General features: G+C 37.2%; 1 protein-coding gene across 1 annotated transcript; it reads right to left on the reverse strand.

The window, feature by feature from the left end:
- LOC138755817 (inner centromere protein-like) lies at nt 1–26,888 on the reverse strand. Its single transcript, XM_069922533.1, has 15 exons — nt 26,868–26,888; nt 25,412–25,537; nt 25,165–25,286; nt 22,643–22,737; nt 21,635–21,680; nt 18,596–18,710; nt 17,313–17,444; nt 16,350–16,450; nt 15,157–15,271; nt 14,697–14,810; nt 11,933–12,111; nt 9,322–9,445; nt 7,169–7,363; nt 1,339–1,498; nt 1–209 (listed from the first exon to the last, which is right to left on the reverse strand). Exons 1-15 carry the CDS (start codon nt 26,886–26,888, stop codon nt 1–3), a joined length of 1,854 nt encoding a protein of 617 aa, XP_069778634.1.
- Nucleotides 26,889–27,298: the final 410 nt, after the last annotated feature.

The raw sequence follows: 27,298 nt of genomic DNA on the forward strand, positions 1-27,298 counted from the left end.
TCAGTGTTTCACAAAACCACAATATGCATTCTGCAAGCGGTTTGATCGAGGTGAAGAGTGCCACACAGCAGAACTTGTACGTTTCAGGTAATGTGGCTTCCTTTTGCCAAAGATCATTTCAAGATTGGGGTTATTTATAACACTGAAGAATTTGTCCAAGTTAAGTGGCTGGTAATACTGCTTCAACAGTGCCTGCTGTAGTTCTTTACCTAATTACAGGCAACATCCCATTACAATATGATATTCAAACATATTATGCATAAGAATTGGACAATTGTTTCACAGATTAAAAATATAATCTACAATCCAAATGAGAATCACAGAAAACACTTTCATAGTATTGTTTGTGAAAAATAAGCATGGTCAGGAAATGTGAAAGCTACAGTAATCATTGAGTAAAGGCAAAAACCATGTGTGCATTCAGCAAGAATGGTTAACAAATAGACAAGGCAATGAGTAATATGAAAATAAATTCAAAGAATACCCTTGAGATTACACTAATGGGTACAAAGTAGTCTGGGGCTTACTCAAGTATTAAATGGGAAAAGTGGAAGAGATGATGGACACAATTCCATCTTCCAGCTGCTTTTAGTAAGCCATGTCAAGAGTAGACAAGCTTCTGGAATAGAATGAAGTTAGATCAATAGAACTTCTCCCAGCTTTCATACATATCCTGTAGTAACCCACAAACCCTGTGCGCTATGCCACATGCTCATTTTAAAATGTACAGTGCATTGACATACAGTGTCACAAAGAGGAAAGTAAAATAGTACTAATTTTAAAATGAGCTGATCTTTACCAAATTCAATACAATGAATTAGTCTGTAATAGGTAAAAATTCAATAAAACCAAGAAATTCACTTTTTTGGTACATTATAATCAATAATGATTGTAGCAAGTTGAATTAAGCTTCAAATCTTGTGTGGTCAAATGCCATACATTCCAACAAGTATTATTGTGTAACAAATGAACAGGAGGAAATCAGAGGATATTTCATTTTCAAAATCTATTACATATACTGTAAATTTTCAAGGATCTAAATTCTATAGATTGACTATTCACAAAGTGAAACAACACTATTGGACATGCTATCAATACAAAACTTAAAACAGCATTTGCTACAGGTTTCCCAAAATTATGAAATGCTTGAAAAGGCACTCCCATATTAGCTTTAAAAAAAAATCAGCTGCCATATATTATGTAATGCTTTTTTAAAAAAAATATCCACAGAACATCTTTTCCCTTGAAATAAAAGTTGAAATTATGCCTTCAGATATTAAATGAAACCAAACTCTTCAGATGTTCTTTATCTAAACTAGTCTGAAAATAGTCACATACCATGAGCCCAAGCAGGGATTGGTTTGCGTGGCTTCCCCTCATCATCTGTTGAGTCATCACTGTTCAAGTCCATTCCATAATTGTCCAGATTTATTTTGGGGAACTTTACTTTGAAGTAGCTACTGGGAGTCATAGGGTCAGATTCTGAATCTGGAAGGTGCTGAAAAACATTATGCAACAAACAAACTATATTTATCAAAAGTTGGGGTTCATCGTCAAGCCCAAAATTTATTGCCCATCCCTAACTGCACTTGAACAGAATGGCTTGATGACATTTTGAGTAAATTTAAGGGACAACCATGTAGAAGGCCCAGAGTCACATGGACTAAATCAAAATAAGGATGACAGATTTCCTCTCTGAAAAGATATGAAGCAGAAATTTTATGTCCCCTCTGATCATTATTGAGCTTTTTTTAAATGTAAATTCTAGGATTAACAGCAGAATTTAAATCCCACGTGTGATGTGGTAGGGCTTGATCTCGGCATTGTTAGCTTTGTCCTCCAGAATACTACCCCTGCAATTTACCTATTCTGCTACAACTATATCCAGAATTTCCTTTAAAAAAAAGTATTCTTCAGAATATACATTCCTCAACAACTCTTCCCCCAATCACTAGTCAGCTGCCTGCAGATTTATAAACAAAGAATATAGAAGGATCGCCACTCATTTTCTGGAATGGATTGCATCCAACCTCTTCAATGCACCTTTCACATGCACTGGTGCTCATTCATCTCTTTAATAGAAGTGGTGAAGAGAATGTTAAAAGATGGAAAGTTAAAAGATAAAGTAGCAAGTACATAAAATTTATTTTGCATTTGTGTAACAGCAGATTCTTAAACCACGTCATCAGATTTAAACTGTAGTCATCATCTAATAACTTGACAAATTATACTGATAACACTCTAGAAAGATTTCAGATAATGTAATGAGATGTTGACCCTTACATAATTCCTGAGATCGTGTTCACTAATTTATTTGATAAAGAAAGGATTATGAAGCAAAAATCTTATTGTTATTCTTCCCATAATCATTGTGTATATTTCTGAAAATAGTACAAAGAATTAAACCTCATTTATAAAACCTTGATTATCTGAAAGGAGAGCTCTGAATGACAGATTCATGGTTTGATGCAATGTCTTGGCAAGAGCTCTTGAGGTAAACAGTATTTTATTCAACCCATTTGCCTATATTCTTGGTCTCTCCTCTCTCCCCACAGTTCATTTATGAAAAAAATCTGCAAGAATCCATTCCTCTTCTAAATTAATGTTTAATTTATTTCCAGATCATAAAATGCCACATCATTTTTTTTACCTCAATTCTATATCACAAGTCAAGACAATTCACACAAAAAAATAATCACAACACCCAGGAAGTACTGTATATAGAAGTTTTCAGATGCCGGACAGTTCACTGGTTTTTTTTAAATGTAAAGGCTGTAGCACAAATAAAAGCTCTGGAGAGAGAACACACACTTTTATTAGCTTTTAATAAAGGGTAGGGTCTTACAAGGGTCTTCAGCAGGGCTCTGGATTTAGGCGGGAAACCTGGCTTATATATGGGTAGATGGGGGCAGAGTCTGGGGGAGGAGCCAGCCATCAGCACAGCCACCACCAGTGAATCTCAGTTCACTGCATTCACCCATTCCTGCAGAATTAGGACAGACCACAGACTCAGCAAAAAAAAAAAAACAAAAATAAAAAAAAAAAATATATACAATTATTTACAGATTTAAACAATCTGGGCATCTGGAAATCTTGGAGTGCCTTGGGCTCCTTGTCCCCTCATAGGGGAGGTACAGTGGGTGGTAGGGTCTCTGGTTCTATGATGGAGGGGGATGACTCTTCCTCCTGAACCAAATCTCCTGAGGCCCTGATTTGAGGTGGTGAGAAAGGGTTCTGGAACTAGTGGGTCACCTGACGCAATGGATTTTCTGTTCTGGCAGGTGCCAGGTCCTTGATAAAGACTGTGTCTTCCCTACCATCCGGGTACTCCACCTAGGCATACATGGGATTGGCATGGAGCAGTCTCACCCTCTCCACCAAGACGTTGATTTTGCTTCTCCACATGTTTTCTTAGGAGGACCGGACTAGATGTGGTGAGCCAGGTTGGGAGTATGATTCCCAATGCCGATCTCCTTTCAAAACTGAGGAAAATCTCATGAGGAGTCACATTAGTCGCTGTACAGAGAAGCAACCAAATGGAGTGAAGTGCTATGAGTAGGACATCCTGCCAGTGTGAGTTTGAAAGGCCCCTTTGACTTGAGGGCCAATTTGACAGCTTTCAGACCGTGGCATTTTCATTTTTGGCCTACCCATTCCCCCAGGAGTTGTAACTAGTAGTCCCGCTGGATCCAATGCCCCTTGCCAGCAGGGGCTGACGTAACTCATCATTCATAAATGATGAGCCCCGGTTACTATGGATAGAGCCAGGATACCCAAACAGGGTGAAAGTAGAATCTAGGGTCTTGATAACTGAGGAAGAGGCAGTGTCTGGACATGGGATAGCGAATGGGAAGCAGGAGTACTCATCAATGATGGAGAGAAAGAATGTGCTCCCGTTCATGGAGGGGAGAGGTCCCTTAAAATCGACACTGAGCCATTCAAAGGGCTGGAATGACTTTATCAGATGCACCTTTGCAGGGGAGTAGAAGTACAGCTTGCACTTCACACAGACCTGGTTATTTCCCTGATATCTTCCATTGAGTAAGGCAGATTGGTGCCTTGACAAAGTCAGCCATGTAGGTAACCCCTGGATGGCAGACCTCATTATGAAGAGACTGCAGTTGGCCAATGTGCACTGAGGCACAGATTCCTCTGGATAAGGCATTTGGAGGCTCATTAAGGGCTCCTGGCCGATAGGCAATGTCATAATTGTAGGTGGAGAGTCCAATCCTCCACCTAGCAATCTTATCATTTTAAATTTTGTCCCTCTTGTCGTTATTGAACATAAATGTGACAGAGCACTGCTCAGTGAGGAGCATAAATCCTACCAGCCAGAGAGTGCCTGCAGTGCCTAATGGCCTCCACAATGGCTTGAGCCACTTTCACCACTGAGGGATTCCAGAGCTTGTGGCCTTGCAAGGTCCAGGAGAATAATTCCACCGGCCTGCCCACCTGGTTAAGGGTAGCGGCCAAAGCCACATCTGAAGCATCACTTTCCACTTGGAAAGGTACATTCTTGTCCATCGCATGCATGGTGGCCTTCATAATGTGGCTTCAGACATAGGTAAAAGCTGTTTGGACTTCAGCCAAAAGGGGAAAAGTAGTGTAATTTTTAAAAGGGGGCAAACTTTATCAGCACATTGAGGGACTCACTGGGCGTAATATGAGAAAACCCCAGGTATCTCCTCAAAGTTTTCATGGTCCTTGGAATAGGGAGCTCTAACAGGGGGAACATCCTATTGGGGCCGGCCGGGGTCAATAATACCATTCTCCACCACATAACCCAGAATAGCCAGTCGTTTAGTCCTGAACACACAGTTGCTGAAGTTATCAGTGAGGTTTAGGGCTTTTGACACATGGAGAAAGCTCTGAAGGTTGGCATTATAATCCTCCAAGGTATGGCCACAGACGGTGTAATTATTGAAGTAAGGGAAGGTAGCCTTCAACCTATTCTCATCCATCATTCTGTCCATCTGCCTCTGGAAGATAGAAACCCTATTAGTGATATCGAAAGGGACCCTCCGGAATTGATAGAGACAGCAGTTTGCCTCAAAAGTAGTATAGGGACGGTTCTCGAAACAGCTTGGCAGCTGGTGAATAGACCCGATACAGCGCAATATCATTCACCATGTCTGAAATTCAAGGAAGGGGGTATGCATCCAGGAGTGTGAAACGATGAATTGTTTGTAGCCTGGACTTATTTTCCCCTTTTACTACCACCACTTGTGCTCTCCACAGGCTAGTGCTCGATTCATTGATTTTATGAGCTCCCAATCAGCATCACTGTACCGCCTGTTCTTGGTAGCAATCGACTTGCAATCTGGAGACAGGTTTGGGAAAAGGGGTGGGGGAGGGGGTCAATATTAAGTGTGGAGAGGCTGAATGCGAGTTCTAATTTTAATGGCCCTCCATTCCGAGCCATTATGGGAGGAAGGGGACCAGAATACTCTAAGGTTACGCTTTTAAGGTGACACAAGACCCAATGGTACCAGAGCACAGAAATCTTTAGGCACATACAACCAAAGTTTACAAAATTCCCCTTTCAAATGTACAGTACAATGTTCTTGGATATGAGTAGAGTGCAAATGAGATGCTAGAAACATACAGTAATTGGAAGGATACTGTTTAAGTTTGTTTTCCTGAATAGTCTGAGAGTCTATGAAATTTTCTGTAAAGCCAGTGTCAATTAAGCATCGAGTTGGGTGTCCATTTACCTTGACAATCACTATAGAGTTGAGTTGATGTGGTCTTTCTTGGTCCAGAACCATTGATGCTAGGACCCTGCAGACTCCATAGTCCTCCTCGCTCAAGCAGCCCCCTCTTTCCTGATGCACTGGCAGGCAAGATGGCGTAAACCTCTTGGTGCAGCAAGATGGCTGTCCTCCTTCCTCCTCTGACAATTATGCTAAATTCGAGTTTGAATCACGGCAAGATGGCTGCCAAAGCTTTTCCCACTGCCACCCTCCTTTGGTGAGTAGTGCAGCAGGTAGGCTCTGGCGAGTTGGGGCTGAGGGTGATGGCTTGGGGCTGGAGTTAGAGTGGGGAGCTGTGCAGGCTGCAGATTTCCCAAGCATTCCCTTTGCACAGCAGACTCTCGCTCAGTCCTTAAATGGTCATCAAGCTTGAGAATACCGGTTTCTACCACAAAAGCACTCCCTAGCATGGGAGTGCTCTCTAGCATAGAAGGCGGCTGCCAATAAGGCAGGGGCAGCAGGGGCTTCCGGTCCTGGGAAGGGTTCGCGGGGGAGGGTGTTGTCATTGGCTTTTAGGTCGTCAGTCTTGAGCTGGGCTTGTTCAAGGGACTTGGCCAGTTTAACATGGCTGGCCAAGTCTTTTTTTACCCGATTCATGTAGTCACTGCCTCGAGTATCTCGAGCGGACCCCCGCGATTAGGGTGTCCTGGATTTGATGGCTGGAAGCTGTTTCAAGAGTCCACAGGTCAAGCAGAAAGTCATTGATGGTCTCTTCAGCCCACTGCCAAAGTGGAGCGAGTTGATGCCTTGCTAGAACTTCGTTTTGTGATTTCAGGTACCAAGCCTCAATGGCAGCATCATATGTTGCACAGTCCTGAATGACTGCATATTCCTTAGTCCCTACCCTGGAAATGAGGGCCAACCTCCTGAGTTCATCAGGTCGTGTTCAGGTAGGCCTGCAAGCAGTCCAGCCATTGCAAACTCCTTGGCAGCATCTGGGGACAGAGGGTCAATCAGGAGGATATTTGGCTTGACCAGCACCTCCATTTTCTTGTTAATAAGCTAATAAAATTGTAGCGTGAATAAAAGCCCTCACGACTGGAGGGAGAACACACGCTTTTATTAGCTTATAACAAAGGGTAGGGTCTTACAACGGTCTTCAGTATGGCTCTGGGTTTAGGCGGGAAGATGGGTAGATGGGGGCGGAGTCTGGGGGAGAAGCCAGCCATCAGCACAACCCATCACCAGTGAATCTCAGTTCACTGCAAAGGCAAAAGTAGTTTACGCAACAATGATGTTTTTTTTTTAAATACCCTGTAGATGCTACAAAGTTTCAAAAAAGGTATTATCCCGACATCAAAAAAAAGATGGAATGATAAATAATTATATTAATCTTCACTCATGGCAACCACATACCAATTTTTAAAAATCTAAACAAACAAATCTTTTGAAATCCCAATTACCAAAATACTCACATGTACCTCCACAGTTTTATCCAGGATATTTCCATTGGACACAACTTCTCCAATTTTTCTGACTTGTTCCTTCTTCAATTTTATTTCTTGATCTTCATACTTACTCTCTTCTTGATGATCCTGCTCCACATCCTCCCTTTGAGTTTCCTCTCTTTCAAAACACTGACTTTGTAGTTCTCCCAGTTGCTGTTCTTCCTATGAATAGCATGCAAATATTGGCCCCAAAAGTCTAATATCAGGGTGGAAAAAATCAATCCATACCTCTTTAAAATAATACAAAATTCAACACAAATCATGTTGACTTCATTTTCTATCAGTTATTATGTTATACAAGAAGAATTGGAGTGATCTCTCAATCAAATTTGTTCTCTGAAGGTCATAAACTAATTTATCCTTACTGGGGTCAATTACATTCATAAACCTAATTCATTAAGACCCAAAATGGGAACAGGCATCTTTTTCAACTAAAAAAACTAAATCAACTCAGCTGTATCCATGGATAAAAAATGGTCAAAGTTTTATGTCGGGACCCTTTCTCGGTGAAGAGTCCAAACCCAAAATCCTTTGATCATTTCCAACCATGAATGCTACCCGACCTGCTTAGTTCCTCCATCTTCACATTTGTTCAAGGTTCCAGTGTCTGTAGTTTTGTTTCTCTAGAGGCAGCTTTTGTTCACTTTAGGTGAAAGAGTGAGGGGGGGGTGGGGGTGGAGGGAAGGGGATGGTGACAGGAGAAATTACTTTTGTAAAGCACAATGGAGTCTAATTTTGTCCTTAGCAAATTACCAGTTTTTAGAAAAAGGAACTTGCATCTACTCTCTATTTTCTCCTCCCACCACCCCCCCCATCTATCTCAGATTAAGAATTTTTGATCTTATCCATTTTTTATCTTTTCAGAATCTTCCTACCTCAAAAATCTAAATTCTCTGGTAACCACTATCCTTTCATTTCAGCTTTTCAACTTCATTATTAATGGCTATAAATTCAGCTGTAATTTTTTGGTTTTGTTTTACACCTCTCATCTATTCAAGATGCTCTTTCAAAAATGTCTCTTTGGCCAAGTTTTGGTCAGCTGCCACAATCTACTTTTCTGTTCTTGACTCAATTTTGTGCTCATGACATTTTACAGTTAACTGCTCCACAAACACAATTTTTTTAAAAAACATTTTTGACTTTGGAATAGTTACTAGGAGTCTCTCAGGATTTTTGAAACTCCTGAGAGAGAAATCATAGTGCAAACACCTCCCCAATTTCAATGGTGAATACACATTTTTTGTGAAGCTTAAGTAGACTAACATTGACTAAAACTTTACCAAACATGCCGATTGACATTAATGGTACACTAAGGTCTGTGATTTGAAGATCTAAGGAAAAGTCCTTCCTGTTCACCAACAAGATGAACTCAAGGACATAATTCACATTCTTTTTGTTCCATAGTTTGATATCTACAAGATTTCCACCGAGTTACTTTAAGGTGCCAATAAACCTTGGAAATTGATGAAATGGGACTAATCTGGTTAAGATGTATGGGTTTAAACAATAAACTAGGCCTGGATGGCCAAGTAGCACTTAATTATCATAGATATATTTATGAGAGATGTTCTGGGGCAAACTTAGCAACTTGGGGAGAAACTACAGACAGATCATCAGTGCAGATGAGGGCCACTCCCAAGTTGCTTCTAGAAATCACTTAGAAGTACATGGAAGCTAAAATTTTGTGCTCCAGTAATCTTGCACAAAGGTTGCAGCAAATCCAGTTATTTTATAGTTTGTAGCATTTATCATAATTTATTGCAGTTTCTTGTAAAAATCTAGTGTTTCGCAGTATATTACTTGCAATTTTACCTCATTTCAATATACTTTAAAACAGACCCAAGTTTCACTATTCTACAAGACCTGAGTAGCTTTACCCTATCCAAACAAGTTCAGGACTGAACACAGTAGGTACCAGATGGAAAATCTATATCAGCTGAAGTTTGAATCAGGGATCTTTTTGATGTAGACTAGGTGATTACCATTGTTTCATCATGAATGAGGGAAGCATTCCATTCAATTTTATATAAACAGAAACTTCTGAAAGTGCATTGCCATCAGTGATCGTGGGTTGAAAGGGTGATTAAAAACACTGGACTTATCAAGACAGGTTCCATTACCCATACTCTTTCTTTCTCGTGTACTCCTTTGGAATAGCTTTCCTTTTGTGGCTGAGCTAATGTTGTCTGCTCCAGGTCTGGTGGTAATTGAAAAAGCGTCTTTTTTGCCTGGCATTCATGTTCTCTGTTTCAAAAAAGGTTACCAATTTATTCCAGTTCATGGATAAATACTGAATATTGGTCTGACATTACAATTATCAGAGAAGTTTATTAATTTTGATTTCCAACAATAAAAGTTTTTTTAAATACATTTGGATCCCATTAACAGTAAAATGGTAATGAAAATATTTAACATTTTAATAGAAATTTTCATTTGCTAATTTTTGCAGATATTATATGGTTTATATGATAGGGTGCCACGATTGGCATAGCGGTTAGTGCAACACCTTTACAGAGCCAGTGATCAGGACCAGGATTCAAATCCCACGCTGTCTGTAAGGAGTTTGTACGTTCTCCCCATGTCTATGTGGGTTTTTCCCTGGGGGCTCGGTTTCTTCCCACCATTCAAAAAGTACCTGGGATGTAGGTTAATTTGGTGTAAACTGGGCAGCCGAACTCATGGGCTGTTACCGTGCTGTATTTCTAAATTTAAATTTACTAAATAAACTCTACAATGAGCACAAATAACCAACAAAAATTGCACATTTTATAAATGGTAACAGAATTTTCAACAGATCCGATTTTGGAATTAAGGTAGGGCTGGGAAAATTAAAGTTTAATATTTAAAACTACAGTCCAGGCTCATTTCTAATACAGTACCCTTCTCTTCCCCAAAGACATTCAACTACCATAAAACTCAGCTTTCTGTCAGACAAATTGGAAATCCTGATAGCTCAGCATCTGACTCACTAGGTGGCTATTCCTGTGCTCCCTTTATTATTCTTGGGCCTCTGTACCTACACTCCTTTGAATCTTACTCGGTTTGACAGGTGGTTTTGAGGAAGTTGCCATGAAAATGCATTATTCTGCATAGAATAGAATAACATCCATTAATCTGAAAAAACCTGCTACTCTGGCACCAAAGTCCCAAATGTGCCAAATTAATGGAGTTTTACTGTTGTTTTAATAAGAAACAATCATAAAGGATTAATATTTCAAAGGGCACAATCAAGATTAATTCAGATTGAAAATTCAAACAAAATTTTGAAGAAGTAGCATTAAAGCCAGAAAAAAAATAGTTTTACTCCCCACCAATCTCCGCAACTAAATCTCCATGTAGGATTTAGTATCATAAATAGTTTGCCATGGTTAAGATTGCAACAGATCAAAAACCATTCCAAAGGATGTTAAGAGTGTGACAGAATAGTTTTCACTAACATGATGCAACAAAACATGGATTTCATTCAAAACTGAACGATTTGGTCCATTGGCATCTCTTGCAATGGATTCAACGTGGAATCAGAAATTTTACAGCTGATAACTTTGCCAATTGAAAAGATCTATCCAACTTAATCCCCTCTTCCACACTTGATGCATTGCCCTACAGGTCACAGCTGTTCAAATTTTATGCACCTTAATTAAGTCTCAACGCAACATCTCCTCTTCCAGTCAAAATAAAACACATCTAATCTTTCCACTTGCTGAAATATTCCAATTTAATTAAATTCTTAAAATTCCTCTGAATCCTAATGCAATCATATCTCTCCTATTATCTAGTAACCAGATTACAACATTAAAGGCATGAGGCTTAACCTCTCCACTTGTATTAAGTCTAATTAATAAAGTTTTCCATGTTTATAGCCACCCTGTCATCTTTTATGGGTCAGTAGACATTTCTTTGTTCTTCCACTTGGTATCCCTTTTATGATTATATACTCGCTTGCATTGTTGGACATCAAATATGTGATCCCTCTATGGATTGAATGTAATTGGTGACTTTTCTACCCTAATTGACCAGACTTACTTATTCTTTTGTTAATATTTCATTGAACAATATAGCACAGGAACAGGCCCTTTAGCCCATGTCTATGCCAAACAAGATGTCCATTTCAAACTAAAAATCTGCTGCTTGCATTTGGTAGATATCCCTCTATTCCCTCATGTTTATGTGTCATGGCAACTTCCTCAAAACCACCTGTCAAACCATCCCTTATTCTCTTTATTTGGTGTGGTGACCAGAAGTGCACACTTACTCCAGCTGTGACCCAATTTTGTGTTCTGTGTCATGTCCAATATTCTCCTTATCTCATCCATATACTCTTCAAACATCAGGTATCTCTGAACATAATTATCCAGGGTTTTGTTTCTCTGCTTCTCAACATCCAAATCATTTGTGCTTCTAATTTCCTAGCAAAAATACTTGCAACATGCTTCCAATCATCAAAATACCTGCCCCAACTTTTGATTCAACTTTTCACTTGCTTTTGAATATTATGAATGTAACTATTTAATATCCACAGACTATACATAAGAATAGTTTCTGGTTTCCTCCTCAGAAACAAAAAGATGGATGTAATTCATTTAATTCATCTCGACTTATTTATATTGTCCCTTATGTTTTCATCAATTTGTCCACTAATGTTGAGCTGGCTCAATCTAGAGTACAAGAGATAACATTTTTACATTAAAATACATCCCTCCAAGAGGCCAACTGAATATAACTGCTACATACTTCTCCATCAGAAAGCTCTCTTGCTTCTTTCTTTCCAACCTTTTTGCATCCCAATGTACATCATGCTGTCGCTCTCTCTCCTGTTCAGATTTCCTATCTTCAGAAAGCTTTTTTATTTTTGCTACATAACATTGCTGCTGTAGTTCTTCCTCCTTCTGCTGCGTCTCTTGGTGTTCTTCCTGTTCAAGTTAGCACCAATTAAAGGAATTCTTAACAATTGTTCTCAACTTTTCAAACTTTGAAACAGTTAATACTACGTCAAATAGTCATCAAAGTGTTGATCAAAGGATTAAAAATCATAACCATTAATGGTCTATTTAAAAATTTCAAAAAGAAATTGCTGAAACAATAAGAAATCATGCAAAAGAAATTTACATCAACAACTTACAAATGCTTTAGATTGCCCAGAGATAAAAGTTGAAATGGGCAAGTATGACGGTAATGGTAAGAACATTGTTAAAAACATGCTTGTGATTCAAGTGTACCTCTAAGAAATTTGAACAAGGGGGTAGCACAAAGAAATTAAAGTTACTTTTACCCTAACTGTACTTAGATGTTAGAAGAAAATAATACATTCATTAGCTGAAAACCCAATCTTGAGGGAGGTGGAAATTTGATCATGGAAGGATTTTAATAAAATTAGGATCCCTTTTCCAGCATTATTGCATGTAGGATATTATGTAATTGCTCATGGGAAGAAATGGAATATCCAAGTAATTATTAGAAAATTACCTGACTTGCTTTTCTAACAGAATTAGGGTTTGGTAATGTGGTGCTAAGTTTCAATCTCTATCATCTCTTTCTGAGATAGATAAAGCTAATGTTAGATTGCTTTAGTAACTTCAATTGATATACTGCTATATAAAAAAAGACACTTGGATGAGATCATTGAAAATATTGAGCCCCCTTGCAACTATGCATCTTACCATCTTATTTAATGCAATGGGATGAGAAGAAAGCAACACATGAGCAAATTTTACTTTAAGTATAAAATATAAATGTAATTAAAAACAATGGGCATATTAAGAATTATCTGTGGAAAGAGAAACAGAATTAATATTTGAAATTAATAGTCTTTCAATGGAACAGGCCTTTTTCATGAAAGGTTTGACTGAAAATGTCAACTCTTTTACTCAGCAGATGCAACCAGAACTGTTGAAGATTTCCTGTATTTTCCACTTTTATTTCAGACTTCAACCTTTTGTGGGTTTTTTTTTTTAACTTCACACCAAAATCTTATCTTTTGCCTTGAAGTATTAATGAATTTTATTGCAGTTCATCAATAGCATAACATGCAAGAGAAAGAAAATCCATAACATAAGTCCAATGTTAATTTAACTCAGGAAGTAAATATTTCTATGTCAGTCATAGATATACAATCCCAAATAAACTGTGGCATCTGAAAGAAAAGTTTTGTTGAAAATGTAAGCAAGTAGTATTTTTTTTTCCATGTTTTACTCTCCATTTTTTAAGAAATTCAAGTAGCCTTTTCAAATAAATACAGTTTAGGAGATTTACTAAACCAGTTGTTTTAAAGGATCTCATTAATAGCCTCAAGATCGCACTAGAATTGACCATGTGGATCTTAATACTTCTTTAAACGTGCCATTATATCTGACCACTGTGAGCAAAGGAATTGCCTTGTAGTAAACCCATGTCTTCTAATATTTGACATTTTTAACTGAGGCAAAACACTGATTATCTATCTATCCTCTCTATAATTTCTAAATTTTATTTATTTTTTTTTTAAACTTTATTTAAGATTTTATAACATGAATAACATATGGAATTACATTTAAAAAAATTAAGAACAAAATAATAAAATTACAATACAGTATCAGTAATCTAAATAAACTATACCCTCCCCAATAATTATTACACATTAATAACCCAACTCAAATTAGTCCAACCCCCCCTTTCCCCCCAAAATAAAGAGTGAAGAATTAATAATGTTAATAATATATGTGAGAAAAAAAACCCACTTACAAAACAAAAACAAAAACATAACCGATTAAACTACTAACAAAAAGAGAAGTAATTAATACTAAGATATCAGACTTAAAAAACATATTTAAATCAAACTTAAATGCATATATTTAACAAACAGAGTTAAGATGAAACATATATTTAACTCAAACTTAATATAAAAAATTAGTAAAGTTAATAACATTGTCTATCAAAAATATTTCTAAATTTTATATACTTTTATTAGATCATCCCTCAGCCTCCAACACTGCAGAAGAAACAATTTAAGTTTTGCCCAACTTCTCCTTATAGCTAAAACTCTCCAACACATCCTAGTGAACTTTCAGACCCTCTCCAAAGCCTCCACATCCTTTCTGTAATGTGTCAACCAGAAGTGTACAGAGAACTCCAAAATGTGACCTAAGCAAATTTTTATACAGCTGCAACATGATTCACTAATTTCTGTACTCAACATCCTGACTGGTGAAAACCACCATAATGCATGTCATTTTTTTTAAAAAAAACAACCCTGGACACTTGTATGATCACTTTCAGGTATTTATGGACTTACACCCCAATTAAAACAAAAATCACTATCAATACTGTATACTTTCCTTTTTGCGTATGACTTCCCAAAATAAAACTCTTTAATACTTATCTGAATTCAATTCCAATTTATATCCTGCTGTATCCTTCAACACCCTTCATGATACACAATTCCACCAATTGTATTATTTACATCAAGTGAAGGAAGAGGGAAATTAATTGTGAATAATAAGGATTTTCAATGCGATATCACCTGTAGCAAATTCCGTTTTGTGTCTTCCTTTTGCCACCTTTGAGACTCTCTCTCCATCTTCTTAACAGCTAATTTCTTTTTCACTCTCCCTTCAGCAAATTTTTTCCCATTTAACTGCCATGAAATACAGAATGCTACATTAGCTCGTCAAAGTGACTAAGAATAAAAACAAAAAAATTGCACCCTACCTCACATTGTGTTTGGATTACTTGCAATAGATTCGGGCAGAATCATTATTTTTTTACTTCTTAAGAGACTTGAAGGATGAATGCCCTCCAATGTCAGTTCTCAGAACAACATTATCAATATTATCCTTGCCCATTTTCCAGCATCTTCTTTGTAACTCATTAGCTCTTACACACACCAACTGCATGCCAATTCTACTACCACCTACACTGGGTAAAACTACAGTTGAAAATTAAACTATACCAAAAGGCATGCTTTTTAGATCACACAACACCTTTTCATTCTTATCAGTTTGAGAAACCTTTTGTTCACTTTTATTTTTCTTCTTTTCTTGCTGCTCAACTTGGGAACGAGCTTCAAAAACACGTTTCAGCCGTAACTCCTGCTTTCTAAGTGAAAATGTCAAATTAGTTGTATTCAGAACTTTGCAGAAAGTTAAATTGCTTAGAGTTGCCAAGAAACGATAGTAAAAACACAAGAATGCTGAAGGAACTCAGCAGGTCTCGCAGTGTGCATGAAGGTAAAGATAATATAACCAACATTTTGGGCCTGAGCACTGCTTCAAGGTATGACCAAAAAAAAAGGCTGGAGAGGAAGGAGCACAGGCTAACTGACCAAAGGTGATAATTGGACAGGATAAGGAAGTTAGGAGAGAAAAGTTGAGAATTGATTTGTGGAGGGGAGTGATTCTCTGAATGCAGAGCCAGAAGAAAGGAGACAGAAGGAAACAGGAAGAGAGTGAGAGGTACGGAGCTGGAGGAAAGGAGAAAGAGGGATAGGAGAAGAGGAGAGACGGGGGGAGGGGGGGTTACAGAAACTGGAGAAGTCGATGTTAATGCCATCCAATTTGGTTCTCTGGTTTCCATTAGCTAGACCTTTTGTCTATTGGGCTGCTTTCATCCCCCTGCTTTTTCTTCCTACTCCACAGCTTGTTTTAAAAATCAGATGCCTGCTTGCTTTTTGCTCATACCTTAAATAGCTCAGGCCCTAAACATTAGTTTAGAAGATCTTTACTTCTTATGGACACAGCGAGACCTGCTGAGTTCCTACAGTATTCTTGTGTTTTTACTACAATCACAGCTTCTGTATACTTTCATGTTTCACACCAAAAAGCAATAATGTAATTCATAATTTTCAACTTAGGTTATGCATTAAATAATCTTGAGGTTCTCCACATACAAAAGTAAAAGTATTTCCATCAAGAATTGTAAATGATTGGTTTGTTTTGGTCAAAAATATTAGCAAGGATATCAATTTTTCTCTTGAAGTTATGTCACAGAATTCAGTAAACACCAAAGGAAAAAGGAGATTTCTGGGGCAAAGTAGCAGTCCAGGAGAGTTTAAAAAATACTTGCAAATGTTACTGCAGATAATTAGATTCATAAGCCAGACATTTTAAAGTCAGAATATGTTCTATTGTTCAGTTAGGCTTATTGGAATATGGCTTTCAGATTTGCATCTGCTTACTTTTTAATTTCTTCTAATTTACACTTTTTCTCTTCATCCAGTTTCTGTATTATTTCTTCTTGCTCTTGTTTCTTCTTAAGTTTAGCCAGCCGGATCATCTCCTTTTTCTGAAGTACACACTGGACAATTACAACTGGATCACCTCATGCTAAACACAAAGAGCTGGAGGTATTCAGTGGGTCAAGCAGCATGTTTGGTGGTGGGGGATGGGGGGGAGGTGGAAATGGAAGGGAAGGAATTGTTGACATTTCAGGTAGAGACCCTGCATCAGGACTGAGAGTGGAGAGGGATCATCTCACAAATGCTGCTCAAGCTGCTGTTCTTCCAGTGACTTGTTCTTTGCTCCAGATTCCAGCATTTGCAGTCTCATGTCTAAATTTTACCTCGTGCAGTGATAAATTAACAATTACAATTAAAACATTGTGTACACAACCACACTGTCAATTGTGCTCACAATAAAATCAAATGCAATAATCTATCCAGTTTGACCTTTACTGATCTAATTGGATTAAAATTACCAAGGATTTCCATTAAGACATTTAGATAAATCTCCTGCCATTTCCAAATTAAGTACATTAAAAATGTTTATACTTTAATGCAAATACTTTAATTAATGCAAATCAGAAAGCCATCTGTCTAGAAACATTCAATAGCTCTACCATCACTTTCCAGAAGCCCACAAGACTCATTTAGCTCTCAGTTTAAATACAACTGCAAGAAAGATGTTACAAGGACAACTAGATTGCTGCAAATCTATGTATACCAAACCTCAAAAAAAATTAATTACAGATTATATGTTTAGACTGACATTTTAAAAATGTTAGTTAAATAAATACAATATCACTATGTACAAAGTCAGCATATTAAAATCTCTCACAAGCAAGAAGTGAAACTATCAAGTTGTGCTATCTCAGGTCTGTTTATGCACAATGAAAATATTAAGTGGAGGCAGAACAAACATACCTTGGGATCAACTTTCACTAGAGACTTGCGTTTAATGAAAGATTTCATTACATGGCCAACAGCAACAGGAGACATGAGTAATTGATTGTTCCGAACTGTGTGAAGAAAGCTTTTGTTCTTTGATGGAATCACCTACAAAAGCAAAATTGAAAATCCAGTGAATTCATAAAATGAGTGTTGAGGAACTAGAATCAGGTGCTTTTTAGAAGCACCAGAATTATAAAACTGTTAAAAATCAGAGAAGTCAAATTAATTTGGAAACAAAATGTCTCGAACAAGAATTGAATGATTTCTTCAGCATGATAACTGAGAAAAGTATATTTACTCAAACTGCAGATAAAGAAATTTGCTATTAAATATAGGTTCTAACATTTCATCAACTGAACAATGAGTAAAACATTTGTAAATCTGTTGAGTTGGCCTTATTGGGCATGGTATTCCTTGCTTCTATGAAATAAGACTTACTTGGACTGGAAGTAGAGATTGATTAACTTCCATTGCAAATAGAGCAATGGAGAAGGCAGAAGAAAAAAAAGTGATTTTCAATAAGAGATAGGGGGAAATAAAAAGCAATGGATTTTAGAGTTATTTTAAAAAGTTAAAATCGAGTACTATTCAAAAGAGAAAAATGAAAAATCTAATGAACTGAATAGTTCACTGTAGGTTCACTGTGAAATAGGCATGCCAAAAGTTTTACTTTGAAGTATAAAAGGCATTCAGCCCAAAAAGAATGCACCTTAACTAGGGAAACAAAAGAGAAAATGCAATTCTAACAAGCACATTTCAAATAGTTGCTGAAGGAAGCTGCACCAATACATCTTTAAGGGTCAATGTGTGGATATGGTTAGCAAGCTTGGTTTTATGGAATAGGATAGTATTCAATCTCAACATGTTCAGCTTTATGATAATGATATGAGTTTGTTTTTCTGGCACAGATGCACTAAAATTCTTACATGTTGCATCTAATGGAGTGCAAGAGACAGAAAAGAGATAATAAATATAAAGGGATGGGCACATATTCAGTTGCAGTTAGTGCAAAAAAGGTGATGTTTCAATAGACATCTTTTGAAAATCTTGGAGTAGTTTATGGTTAAGATAGTTTGGGGAAATTCAAGAGACTAGTAGCTGTTGGAAAAACTGAATTGCTGTTTTTAGCTTCTATACCTTCTACATGAAGATAGAAGCAAGAGGAGACCATGAACAGGATAATGGCAATGTCTATTGGAATGTTATTACAAAAAATCTTTAATTCAGAAATTGTGAAAAATCATGCCTTTAATTACCTTTCTAGCAGAACAAAGAGGTGGAGCTGTCCCTCTTGGTGGAAAATCCTCACTATTCATTTCCCCAGAATCACTAGATATATTTTCCATTCCATTTTTGCAACTATTCTTGCATCTAAAGTCAAAGCCACATAGGAAAATGATGCTTCAAACCTCAATCAGAATAGCATAATCTCATACTTCTGATACTTCAACAAGATCTGTAACAATCGTTTTGTGTACAATTGCTCTACAGTCTACATTGAACCATATTTTAAAACTTCTCTTGTAGGGATAATTATCAACAACCTTAGCAAGAATTGTGACAAACCTTTTTATTTTAGAGGAAATTAATTCTTGGACAATTAAATATTTTTTATATAACCGAAGATAAATTACACATACGGTTAATTTTTCTTTCAAATCATGAACTAGAACAGTTAACAATCGCACTGCTATCTTAAAGATGTTGAGTGATCCAAGACATTTTGTCAAGTTATTTTAGGAAATTTGACATTTGAAGGCATTTGATAGATTGGCAAAAAAATGAGGTCAACAAAATTGGTTTTCAAAGCAGAAAACACAATGCTGGAGAAGCTCAGCAGGTACTTTATATACCAAAGATTCCTGGCTTGAGCCCTTCATCAAGGTATTAGCAAAATATAGGCAGCCACATGAATAAAATGGTCGGAGGGGCAGAACCACAGGTCGAAAGGCCAGAGGTAATAGGTGGATAAGGGAGGGAGGAAAGCTCTGTGAATGAAGAGGGAAGGGGTGAAGAGTTGGAGGAAGGGAAACAAGGACTGGGAACAGAGGGAGAATAGGGAGTGGTCTAGCAGAAACTGGAGAAGTTGATGTTAATGCCATCGGTTGGAGAGTTCCCAGTTAGAAAATTAGGTGTCGCTCCTCTAATTTGCAGATGGCCTTGGTTTGGCAGTGCATGAGTCAATTGACAAACATATCAGTGTGGGAGTGGGGCGCAGAGGTGAAATGGTTGGCCACAGAGAGAGGTGAACAGAGCAAAGGTGATCAGTAAAACGATCTCCCAGACTGCGTTCATTCTCTCCAATGTAGACAAGGCCACAACAATGGCACTGAATGCAGTAGATGACTTCAAAAATCACAAGTGTTACTTCACTTGTAAGGACTGTTTGGGGCCCCGAATGGTGGTGAGGAAAGAGGTGTGGGCACAAGATTGGCACATCCTGCATTCACAGGGGAAGGTGCCGGGGGAGGTGGAATTGGTGGGAAGGGATGAGTGAGTCACAGAGGTAACAGTCCCTACGGAAGATGGAGAGGGGAAGATGTGTCTGGTGGTGGGATCATTTTGTAAGTGACAGAAATAGCAGGGAATAATGTATTGGTAGGTGACGACAAGGGGATTCCTGCTCTTGTTGCATCTAGGGGCAAAGGGGTCCAGGACAGATGTGTGGGAAATGGAGAATTTGTGATTAAGGGTTTAGTTGGTCGTGGTAGAGGAGAAACCATGTTTTTTGAAGGAGTACATCTCTGATGATCTGGAATTGAAGACCTCATCTTGGGAACAGATGCAACTGAAATGGAGGAAATGAATAGAACCCTTACTGGGTATGAATAAGTGTTAGTTGAGGAAGTTGTGAGAATTGGTAGGTTTGTAGAAAATGTCTGTAGAAAGTTTGTCTCCCGAGATGGAAACAGCGAGATCAAGAAAGGAAAGTGTGAGACAAGAGATGGATCCAGTGAATTTGAGGTTGTGGTGAAAGTTAGCAGCAAAGTGAATAAAGTTCATCATGGGTTCGTGAGACAGCACAAATGTAGTCATCAATATAGTGGACGAAGAGCTGAAGAGCCTTGCAGCATGGATTGTTCCACAAACCCAACAAAAAAAAACAGGCATACCCATTGGGTATCCATGATTATTCCTTTGACGGAGTAAGTGGAATGAGTCAAAAGAAAAGTTATTGAGGTTAAGAATAAGTTCTGGCAGATAGAGGAGGGTGCTGGAGAGGCACCGGTTTGGTCTGTTGTTAAGAAAGAAATGAAGGGCTTTGAGACCTTTTCCTTGGTGGGGGGGATGGAGGTGCAGAGAGATTGAATGTCCATTGTGAAAACAAAGGGGTCAAGATCAGGGAATTGGAAGTTATTGAAGAAATAGAGGATATGTGAGGTTTTAAAGGAAGCAGAGTTGAGTAAGAGAATTCTAGAACATTGTTCTTTGCATCGAAAGGTAGTGTTGGATAATGTTGAGCAATTAAAAGGTGATAAATAAGAGGCAGAAAAACATCAGAGACACAAGACAGCAAAGTGACACCACTAGTACAGCCATAGCCTCATAGTTCAGTTCTGACTGATGGAATTAGAACATCTTCCCTGTGACCACATGGAGGCCTTTCCACATTCCAAAGATATGCAGATTGGCAGATAATTGACAAATATAGAACAGCTTAAGCATGTAGGCCAGTGACATAATCTCTCCATAGGATTTGGACAACCTTTTTTAAATATAAAATAAGTTGTGTGAACAAGGTTATGAAAAATGACAAGGGATCGGGCATCAAGGGATTTGAAAACAAGTATTTTAAATCAAGGTGCTGCTTAACTGGGACCCAATGCAAAACAGCAAGCAGAGAAATGAAGGGTAAATGGCATTGAAAGTTTAGAAGGAAGAATAAACCAGCCTGCACTGCTCAGTCGAGTCTTAGAACAAACAATGAATGTTTTTGACACAGATAAGTGGAGGTGAGGTGGAGGGTAGGAAGGAAGGATGAGCAAGAGATACAAAATCAGGTGCTAATAGAGATTGTACAGACATATGTAACAGAGCTAATTTCACTGTTAAATATGACACCAATGATGTAAATAATCTGGTTAATTTTCAAACATACCATTAAGTCCGTGACTTGGGAAGGGACCAAAAATAATAGATTTGATCTTCCTGATATTAGGTGGAAATTTCTGATCCTAATGATGTCAAATTACATGTCAATAGAATGATCAGATTGGCATCACATTTAAATTTCAGAAATTTAGGTTCAGAAACCAGTTAAAACCGAGCACACAATAGATCACACAGAAACTCACCCATCAGTCTGGTTAACAGAGTTCAATTTATCAGAATTACTGCCACCTGTCAAAATTAAACACAAGAATCAAAGAAAACTCTACTTCAATAACTGGAATTGATGCAACCCAAAGGAACAAATCCCCTTTTTTTATATTGCTCTTTCTGCCAACACTGAAATTTGAATATTAGGTATTATTAAACTGCATTGCTCTTATCCAATCTCACGTGCAAGCAAAAGCCTAGCAAAAATAAATGTTAGTCCCTTAATTTGCAGAAATAAAACAATTGATAAACACCAAATCAGTCAAATATATTGTATATATTATGCATTTCAAAGCAAGTAACCAAGATACAAAGAATGAGGAACTTAAAATATTTCGATTTCAATACAAAAAGTACAAGGCAAATGAATTGGTACAAGTTTGAAAACCACATTGTAGGATTCTATAAACCACCTGTAGAATTACCTGGATTTTAGAAAAGGGTTCAAGAGGCTGAAAAATAGTAAAATATAACATTGCTAATCAAGAAGAAAATAAACAAAAACGGGGCCAAAAGCTAATACATCCAACCATCAAAAATCAATTACAAAATATCAATAAAAGCCACATTGTGTCTAAAAACAAGGGCAATAGAATATTAAATTCATGGTATGACAAAGACACAAGATATATTAAAGTCAGCTATATGGAAGGAACTCTTATGTCCTTTGAACAACTAAAGCACATACGGAGTGGCCAATCTTAGTCCTTCTTTTGTTTTCTCCATCTTAGATTATTCTTAAGAGAAAGATGGGGACCAATGTTGAAATTAGTGAAATGGAACAATCTGGATGGGAAACACTGCCAAATTTATAACAAAAATATATGATGCTCTCCAGAATGCAAGTGCAAAACCAGGGTTACAGAGCTCAAGGGAAAGATCAGAGTCAGACTTGGGTGTAGTGATTTCAGAAAGAAGCTGGTCAGATTAGTGCAAGGACAGCATGACATCAATTATAATTACACTAATTACTTAGAAGTTACATAGATCAAAAGCAAAAATATTAGAGATGTATTTCAGACGTGGGTCTGAAATAGGAATTCTGCTACATGCCCATCGTCGTGCATGAAGGTGAGGTCTTTTTGGCAAGATTACAGAAAAATTAATCAGAATAACATAAGTGGCCTTTACTAACAACCTGGAGTTACATCTACTAGGTCAGTAGTTCTCAACCTTTTTCTTTCCACTCATATACCACTAAGTATTCCCTATGCCATTAGTGCTTTGTGATTAGTAAAGGATTGCTTAAGGTGATATGTGAGTGGGAAGGGAAGGTTGAGAATCACTGCTTGAGACCCAATTGTTACTTAAATAATTTGCTTGAGAAAAATTGTCATTGGCCCATTTTCTTTGGAGTTATGAAACCATACACGTAACTAGTCAATTAAGTACAATTAAAACAGTGGTTTTCAAACTTTTTATTTCCATCCACATACCACCTTAAGCAATCCCTTACAAATCACAGCACCTATGGCATAGGGAATACTTAAAGTGGTATGTGAGTGGAAAGAAAAAGGTTGAAAACCACTGTACTAGGTAATTTTATGGAAATAAGCAACAAATTGAATAAATATCAAATTTCATTTATAAAAATAGCACTGGTGATAACAAAAAAATCGAATTGCAAGTCCAACTCCTCTCTACTTGTAGCGCAATCGACCGTGGAAATGAACAGCTGTATACCTATGGAAAAATAAAAATCACACAATTTAAAGAATAAATATGACACTTTTGTAAAGATCTGGCAGCCATACCTAGATCATATAGGGAGCCAAATGTATTAATAAAAAACTATAAATGTTACTATTATATACATTGAAATGTGATTTCCCCATGTATTCTAAATATTTAAAAGATATGCAATCTCTGACAGTGTGTGGATCTGTATGTACAGAAAGAGGGAAGGATGGAGGGACTGTTTTGCTTTTGTTGTTTGCAAGAAAAGGTTTAGTATTTTGTGATATTGAAGATTTTATTATGTACATTTTTGGGGAAAAAAAAAGTCAAAAATAAAATATTCAAAAAAAATCAATTACAAAGGCCTAAAACTAAAGATCAGACAGCAAGGCCAGGTAAATTATTACAGGTCTCAAACGTGCAACTGGTAGGGTAGATAAAAAGGATAAAGTGGATGCAATGCATTTGGATATCCAAAAGGTATTCAATAATAAAACCTAAAACACTGGAAACACTCAAAAGGGGAGAAACCTTGGAAAGAGAGGATAAATTAAAGAGACAGCAAAACACAGAACAAAAGTTAGAGCAGATGGAGTGAGTATAAAGAAAGGAATGTGAAACGGTCCAAAATGCCGGGCTATCTAAATGCCCAGCAGACAAGGTTGGGCTAATGGGGAGAGGAAATCTGGGCAATATCACAGATGGAAGATATTCAACAAAGTGGCATGATAAAAGTTATTGTATAATATAAAGCAACAGTTTATGGTATCAAATAAGCATTAGAGGATTGATTAAAACAGTTTTTTGATAATTTCGCATTAGCATTTTTAGATTTGAATGCGGTATGCAATAAGTTGACTTGGTTAGTGCCAGCTCCATTAGAAAATCAGGTTAGCCAAGCAAGTCTATTCTAAGAACATAAAAACGGAGGATTCTGACATGCCTGTAAAGAAGTTCCCCACCTTGGACAAATTTCAGGACAAAAAATGATCAGGAACCTCTTTCAGCAAGTTGCAAGTCTTTGGGATTCAGATGTAAATGCAGAGTTGTTAAATATATTCAAGGCTGAGTTCAATTGATTTTTGGAGATTAGTGAAATTAAGGGTGATAGAAAATGGAGTTGGTAATGAGTTCAAGGAGTTGTGTGGATTTTTTTTACTGCATGTTTGTACATTCTAAATTATCAGTAATCCCATTCTTTATGGCAGCAAATTAATAGGATGATGAATTATAGCAATGATAAAGTACTCATTTCAAAGAGCAGGGCTTTTAAGTCCTTATGAATATCAAACTTCAAATCTATTGTCAGAGTACAAACATAGATCACATACAACCCTGAAATAATTCTTCCTGCTGGCCGAGGAGAATTTCTATTTATCGGTAGAAATCGGTGCAAAATAAAAACTGCACTCAAAAAAATGCATACAAAAGAAAGAAATGTAAACAAAGAAGGAAGTGCAAACAAACTTTCTGCGTAATGCAGAAAAAATTATTCAGTATTAAATAATGTGCAAAGTAAGAGTCTTTAAATGAGTCTCTGATTAAATCTGTTATTGAGGAGCCTGATGGTGGAGAGGTAGCAACTGTTTCAGAACCTGGTGGTGTGAGTCTTGTGGCACCTATACCTCTTTTCTGAGGTCAGCTGTGAGAACAAAGCATGTCCTAGGTGGTGTGTAATGTATGCTGCTGCTCTCGAACAGGAGTTTTCCATGTATGTTTTCTCAATGGAATATAAAATTAAATAGCCATATCATTTCAACATTTATACATCAAATATCCTTCATTGCTGACATACATGAAGAGAGCAAGTTACATAATATACACAGACCTTTCCCTTATTCTTGATGTTCTGCAGGCTTCAGACTTACCTGCAGCAACTGCTATATTCTCAAAATTGATGATGGAAATTTCTGTTGTATTTTGTGAGTTTCTATAATCTTTTTCAGGAGACTATATATAAATAAACAACCCATATTAGTTTACATGACATTATAGTGTACACATAATATTAAATGTGTTATAAATAAAAGTTATACCACAAAACTGTTTAATGGGTCATTTATTAATATACTTACCAACACAGCTGACAGCTTCTCCTCTGGCTGCTCAGGTTCAAGGACAGGGCCTGAAAATGCTTCAGCACTGCAACAAGATTTTGCTGTTTTCAACTCTCTGCCAGCATCCAATATTTTGTTACAAAACTTGATGAATTATTTTAGCCATTTAATAATATCAAACCATTAAGACCAAATAGTAGAATAAAGAAAAAGCTCTGACTTCTTTAGATGTAATTCTTGCCATAAACGAACTTCCTGCCACATATTGTTTGATGTGACTGATTCTTAAATGCTCTCTTTAATAGTCCAGCAAGACTCTCATTGCATGTCAACTGCATTGAGAAAGAACCCTCCACCATAGACTCTTGCAAGTTTTCCCAAATTGCTCTCAGTCCCGTTGACTTTGCAAAGTCCACCTCAAAAGGAATTGGGGACTACATCCAAACTGGATATGTTGTCATATAACAACATGTCAGTCATTTGAAACTGTAAGACCACCAGGACAAATCAACCAGAGAGCAGCAGGCAGCACCATGATATACCAGCAGGAGAGGGTTATCTTTGAAATACTCCACACACTGACTCTGGACCCCATGAAGCCTTATTGCATCAGGTTAAATATGTGCAAAGAATCCTGCTATTCATACAAGTTGGCCTCAGCTGTTGAAGCAAAGATCCATCTCTGAATAACATTTGAAACAAAAAAACTGCAGTAAGAGCACAGAATGTATATTAGAAGGAAAGGGGAAAGAACTTCCAATGTTTATCGCCAAGAGTGGCTTGATAGCACCACCACTGATCAAAATCAGTCATGGATACAACTACCAGATTGACAAATCAACAGGAAATAAAACATAAATTTGCTTGGCCTAGTCTTAAGCCATCCATCTGCAGAAGAAATATCTGTCCAATATAGCACTGGTAGAAGTGTCAACTACAGTTCTTGTGGAGGTAAAGACAAGACTTCATAGCAAGAATATTCTTCAGTTGCTATTACAGAGAGCAACATCGAAATTGGGATTATACAAATCTAAACAGAAATGGGAACAGGATCTCATCATTGCAACTGATGAGAAAATATGGTTGGATTTGTGGAGAGATTGATGTCAAACACAATTAATGTGCGATACAGATTAGTACAGTATAATTTTTACATCAACTATGTATCACACTGTATAAGTTGCATAAAATAAAATTGGATTAATCAAAAAATGTTTTAGATGTGGTATAGAGGATGGTATCTTTTTGAACTCTACATGGATGTGTTCAAAAGTAAAACCGTTTTGGGTACAATTAGGGGAAAATACTGGAACAAATTACTAATATTGCATATCCACAAAATCCTGATTTATTTTTGTTAGGGATACACCTAACTATACCTAAATTGGTCCTTTCACCTACTCAACAGAAGTTTGTGAAAATAGTACTGGCAGTGGCAAGAAAATGTATCGCAGTTACTGGGTCGGATTCTTACCTGGGTATAGATAGACTGCATGCGGAATTACAAAAATCCATCCCATTGGAAAAAGTTACTTATAATTTAAGGAATAAATACATATTTACAAATATGGAGCCCATACATACACAAGTTAGGTACTATGGGTTCGCTTTTCCTCACCGCTCCCTACATCCTTGCCAGATAATACATGATAGATAAGTCTTCTGTACTCTCTGACCTGCCACTACTTCTATTATCCCTTTAATCTTTTCTATCTATTTTCATCTTTAGTGTGTTATTTTATGTTATTAACATGTATAAGTCATGATTTGTTTTTTGGGACTGGGGTTAGAGAAGGTTTTAGTTTTAAGGGGAGGGGGTATATTTTGGTTTTGTAGTCGGTAACAAGTTGTATTAAAATGATGGATGTATATAGACTATACATACTACATACTTTTTAAAAATAT

Source organism: Narcine bancroftii, chromosome 1, assembly GCF_036971445.1.
Source record: "Narcine bancroftii isolate sNarBan1 chromosome 1, sNarBan1.hap1, whole genome shotgun sequence".
Classification (NCBI taxonomy): domain Eukaryota; kingdom Metazoa; phylum Chordata; class Chondrichthyes; order Torpediniformes; family Narcinidae; genus Narcine; species Narcine bancroftii.